This window comes from Mesitornis unicolor, unplaced genomic scaffold (genome assembly GCF_000695765.1).
Source record: "Mesitornis unicolor isolate BGI_N332 unplaced genomic scaffold, ASM69576v1 scaffold38694, whole genome shotgun sequence".
Classification (NCBI taxonomy): Eukaryota; Metazoa; Chordata; class Aves; order Mesitornithiformes; family Mesitornithidae; genus Mesitornis; species Mesitornis unicolor.
In genome coordinates, this window is record NW_010180082.1 from 7,121 (window position 1) to 11,512 (window position 4,392).

The window sequence follows — 4,392 nt, forward strand, 5'->3', positions numbered from 1 at the left end:
AAGGAAAAAAACCTCGTGGATTGAGAAAAGAACGATTTAATAACTGAAGGAAAAAAACCCAAGTGATGCAATGGCAGTCAGTCACCACCTCCTACCAGCAGCCAGTTTCTGAACACCAGTTAATCTGAAAAATACTGCCTCCACCCCTGCAACTTGTTGCTGAGCATGATGTTACATGGTATGGGATATCTCTGATTAGTTTGGACCAGCTATCCCAGATGTGTCCTCTTCTAGCCCACCATCTGCCTGCTCGCTGAGGGGCAGGGTAAAGAAACAGAAGGCCCTGACGCTGTGCAAGAACTGTTCACCAGTAGCTGAAACACTGGCATGTTTCAAATAATAATAAAATAGAATAATAATAAAATAATAAAATACATCTGCTATGCGTGAGAATTTACTGCAAATACAGTTAAAGCTTGGAAACAATTGTATACAAGTCTTTTAAAGGTAACTGTATGCAATCTTTCGTTTTTTTAGAACATTTTGTGGGGTATAAGAGAATTGGTACCATTGGTGTTTTTACATCATAAAGGCAAAAGTCCAGAGTGGGAGAATCAGGAATTTGCGGACATAGAACGAAGTAATTCTGCGGATTCTTTGGCATGTCTGTCATATCTGATATTTGTTCAGCATTTTGGTATCGATTGCTTTCCGGTGGTATTTAGGTAAGAACTATTCTCCTGGCTTTAGCCTAAGTCTGTACTTTGAAGATTCTTTCTCAGCAGAAGGTTGTTTCTGAATAGTTATGAATGAAAACTGTGTATTTCTATCACTAGTATTTGTTTTATGTCAACCTTTATGCGTTTGTATTTTATGCAGCGTATATTATATACATAAGAACATACTCCAGTCCTACAGATTACTGTGTTACACTTTAATTTTGGATGAACTGTCCTTTCAAAAGAACTGGTAGGATTAGTCACACGCTGAAAATTAACATGTATTAAACTTTGAATTCCATATTTATAGACAATTTCCATGTAAGAGTTACGAACAGCAGTTTGACTATTGTGTGTCTATTTAAAAATTAATAATTTTGTAAAGATACTTTTATAAGTTGACAGGATTAGTCTTTTTTGAAAAAAAAAAGTGCAAATGTGTATGGCTTATGCAGTTTAATGTCAATCTGGTTTTTCTCTTTCAGTCCATCATACCTTCTGCAATGCAACATGACATGTATTGAAGTGCTGTTGAAAAGGTAGGGTTTGTAGTGGTTGGAGTTATAGCCAGTGGGTGTCATCTTTTATAGTAGTTAATTGAATCAAATTTTGGATATACCAGCTGAGTTCAAAGGAGGTTTTTAAATTTGAGAGTTAAAATTGCAAGTTCCATAAGAAGATTGCTGCTTTTACTAAGAAGTGCAAAAAGTTGTCTGAAACGTTGATTTATTGTTTGCAGCTTGCGCTGTGGTATCACTTTTTAGAAGCTTTATTCTGTGAATGCAAAGTTAAGGTCTTTTAAACACATGCAGAAGAATTAGAGTGTATATTTACTTGTACTTCTGTAACAATTAGTTTACTACTAGAGGAGGCAACCCTGATGGTATTTATTGGAATGTATGCTGATATGATACACAGTCTGCTTAAAGGTCAGGCTTTCTAAGGGAAACCAGACTTGTTTGATATATTGTGATGATTTCACCTTCCATAAGCAGCAGTGATGACCAAATAGTTTCCAGCACTGCTAATGAAGGGAAGTTTCCCATTTTGACTGCTTACCATTTCCTGGTAAAACTGAAACAGAACTCCTGGTCTCTTCAGTTTAGGATCTGCTGTGTTTTTCTTAGGCCTGCGGAACCGTGCAACCTGGGGAAAGTTTCCTTTTTGTTGTTAATCAGTGTCTCGATACTTGTGAGATACGAGATGCTGCTCTTGAGCATTTATGAATACTGAGGAAAAAAAACCTGTCACTTTTGACCCCGAAGAGAGGAGTCTGGTTTTCAGCTTTCATCAGCCAGTTTATTCTAAAAGTCTTTGAGAGGAATAACGAAGCTACTGTATCTAGAAAACAGAATGCAAATGTTGCGAGGCAGGTTCTTTTTGATCTCTGTTCTGATGGTTATTCTGAAACATCAACAGTGTCTTTTTAGTTGACGACTTAAATTTAATAATGTGTCTTTTTTCTAGAACAGAAGAATCTGTGTTATCTAAAGGACTTGTAAGTTTTCTTTTAATAAAATTTTCCATGTTTAGAATGTTTATCTTTTTTAATTTAAGTAATAATAAAACTTCCGTTTGCCTTTCTAAGAGAGGTACAGATGGTAATAGTTTCAGAAATATTTTGAGGCTTCAGTCTTACAAACACATTTATTGAACCTTGCATGCATGCATAAATGTTTGAACTACAATTATCACGTACATTTGTAGCTCCTAGGAACTCTGGATATGCTTATGAGCATTTATAGTGAAGGCAGTTTTACCCATGAAATGTTAAGCATAGAGATTAATGTCTCACATATGTGTGAAATGTTAACAGCTTTTTGTTTTCCTTTTTCCCACCTACAGGACCTGTTTGAGAGCTGTTTATTGAGAATGGAAGATAACAGCCTTCTTCATCAGTATTTAGAATTGAGAGATTTTATTAATGTACCTCAGGTAATAAGCAATGTAGAGAAGTCTTTACAGTTTGATTGTAACTAATACCTAGCTGTCTTCTAGGTGTTTGAGAGAGGACATTCTACTGAACCTTTATACACTTGATAAATTGAAACCTTCAGTGCTTTGCTATGTACAATTGCTTGTCTTGTCTTTTCTACCTGCTAGAGCAGGAAGTTTCAGTGACAATTAAAATATCACAGAATATGAGGAGTTGGAAGGGCCCTGGAAAGCTCCCCCAGTGCACCCCCTGCCAGAGCAGGATCACCAGAGCAGTCACACAGGAACACGGCCAAGGCTTTGGGTGTCTCCACACAAGGAGACTCCACAACCTCTCTGGGCAGCCTGGGCCATGCTCCAGAACCCTCACACTCACAAAGTTTCTCCTCATCTTCAGCTTGAACCTCCTGTGCTCCAGCTTGGGACCATTGCCCCTTGTCCTGGCATTGGCCATCCCAGAGCAGAGCCTGGCTCCTTCCTCCTGACACTGCCCTTTCCCAATGGATCCCCAGGAATGAGGGCACCCCTCAGTCTCCTCTGCTCCAAGCTCAAGAGCCCCAGCTCCCTCAGCCGCTCCTCAGCAGGAGATGCTCCACTCCCTGCAGCATCTCATCTCTGTGGCCCTGCTGGACTCTTTCAAGCAGTTCCTGTCCTTCTGGAGCTGAGGGCCCAGCACTGGACACAATATTCCTTATTAAATCTCCTTATTCCTTATTAAATATCCTTAATTTATATACAGGCCACTGATGCAGTTGGGCACTGATCTTGGCTCAAAGATGATGCTTGCTCATTTTTGCTGCTTCCTTGCAAGTCTGCTTGGTTGACACATTCTTATTTGGTAGCGATGAATTCTTGTGTATCAGCCCCGGGATTTCAGCCACTGAAGCTGATGTGAATTGCTCTGATGAGAATCTTCTCGTGGGCATAGTTCTGTGTGCTGTGGATTTTTGGTGGTGGTGTTTTTCTGTTTGTTTCTTTTTTTTTAAGTTCTGCAGTAGATTTTAGTCAGTGTGGTGTGATGTAATGATCCGTATGTATTTAAAAATTCTGTTTTCTTTGTCCAACTGCAGCTTTTGGTGAAAGTTATGACCCTTTGTCCCATGGAGCATCTGGTAAGTAATGTGACCTACAGAATCAGAATCGGTTAAGTACTGAATATATTTAATTAGAATTAATCTGATGAGTTTTTTTCCTTTAGAGACAGAAGAGTTTAAATATTTTGCAGCTGTTCATAGACAAGTTTGACGCACAGGGAAAATACACGTTATTCAGGTATGCATCCAAATTACTGTAGATTGTGTAATATCAGCCTTACTGCAGCTTAATTGTGTAGATATAATGATTTATGTATTATATATGATATATGACAGAGTTTCTGTCTGGTAAAGCACATAAATTTTACTCTGTTAATTTTTGGATAAACAGTTTCAGTTGCCTCACATAAATTCAGCTGTCTTCGTGTTTGAAGGTCACCCAGTCATTTATTTTGCTGTGGTAAAACTCCCACTTAGCGAATAAGGCTGTAATGTTTATGATTTGAGCTAACTATACAGGCAGCTTTGAAGAGATAATGTCTTTTTCTGTTTGAAGGTGTTTACTAAAGACAAGCAACCATGCTGGTGTGGAAGGATATGTTATTAAAAACATAAAAGATCAGATTCACTTAGCATTAACGGTGAGTCCAACAACACTAAAAACCAAGTTGCCACCTCCAAATTCTATCGGTATTGTAGTGAGAAAATGTGTACAGCTTAAGCTACAGCATTGTACAGCGCTACAGGCTTGGGGATGAGTGGCT

The 4,392-nt window shown here is 38.5% G+C and overlaps 1 protein-coding gene across 1 annotated transcript in view; it reads left to right on the forward strand.

Moving 5' to 3' along the window:
* The window catches only part of GLMN (glomulin, FKBP associated protein), a gene marked incomplete at its 3' end in the record, with an annotated part of 9,700 nt that extends 5,431 nt beyond the window's left edge, over positions 1-4,269 (forward strand). The window contains exons 7-13 of the mRNA XM_010182999.1: positions 478-665; positions 1,145-1,198; positions 2,127-2,157; positions 2,505-2,594; positions 3,665-3,706; positions 3,793-3,866; positions 4,185-4,269. Coding sequence (XP_010181301.1) covers positions 478-665; positions 1,145-1,198; positions 2,127-2,157; positions 2,505-2,594; positions 3,665-3,706; positions 3,793-3,866; positions 4,185-4,269 — 564 coding nt within the window. The remainder of the gene's footprint in view (positions 1-477; positions 666-1,144; positions 1,199-2,126; positions 2,158-2,504; positions 2,595-3,664; positions 3,707-3,792; positions 3,867-4,184) is intronic.
* Between the last annotated feature and the right edge of the window lie 123 nt (positions 4,270-4,392).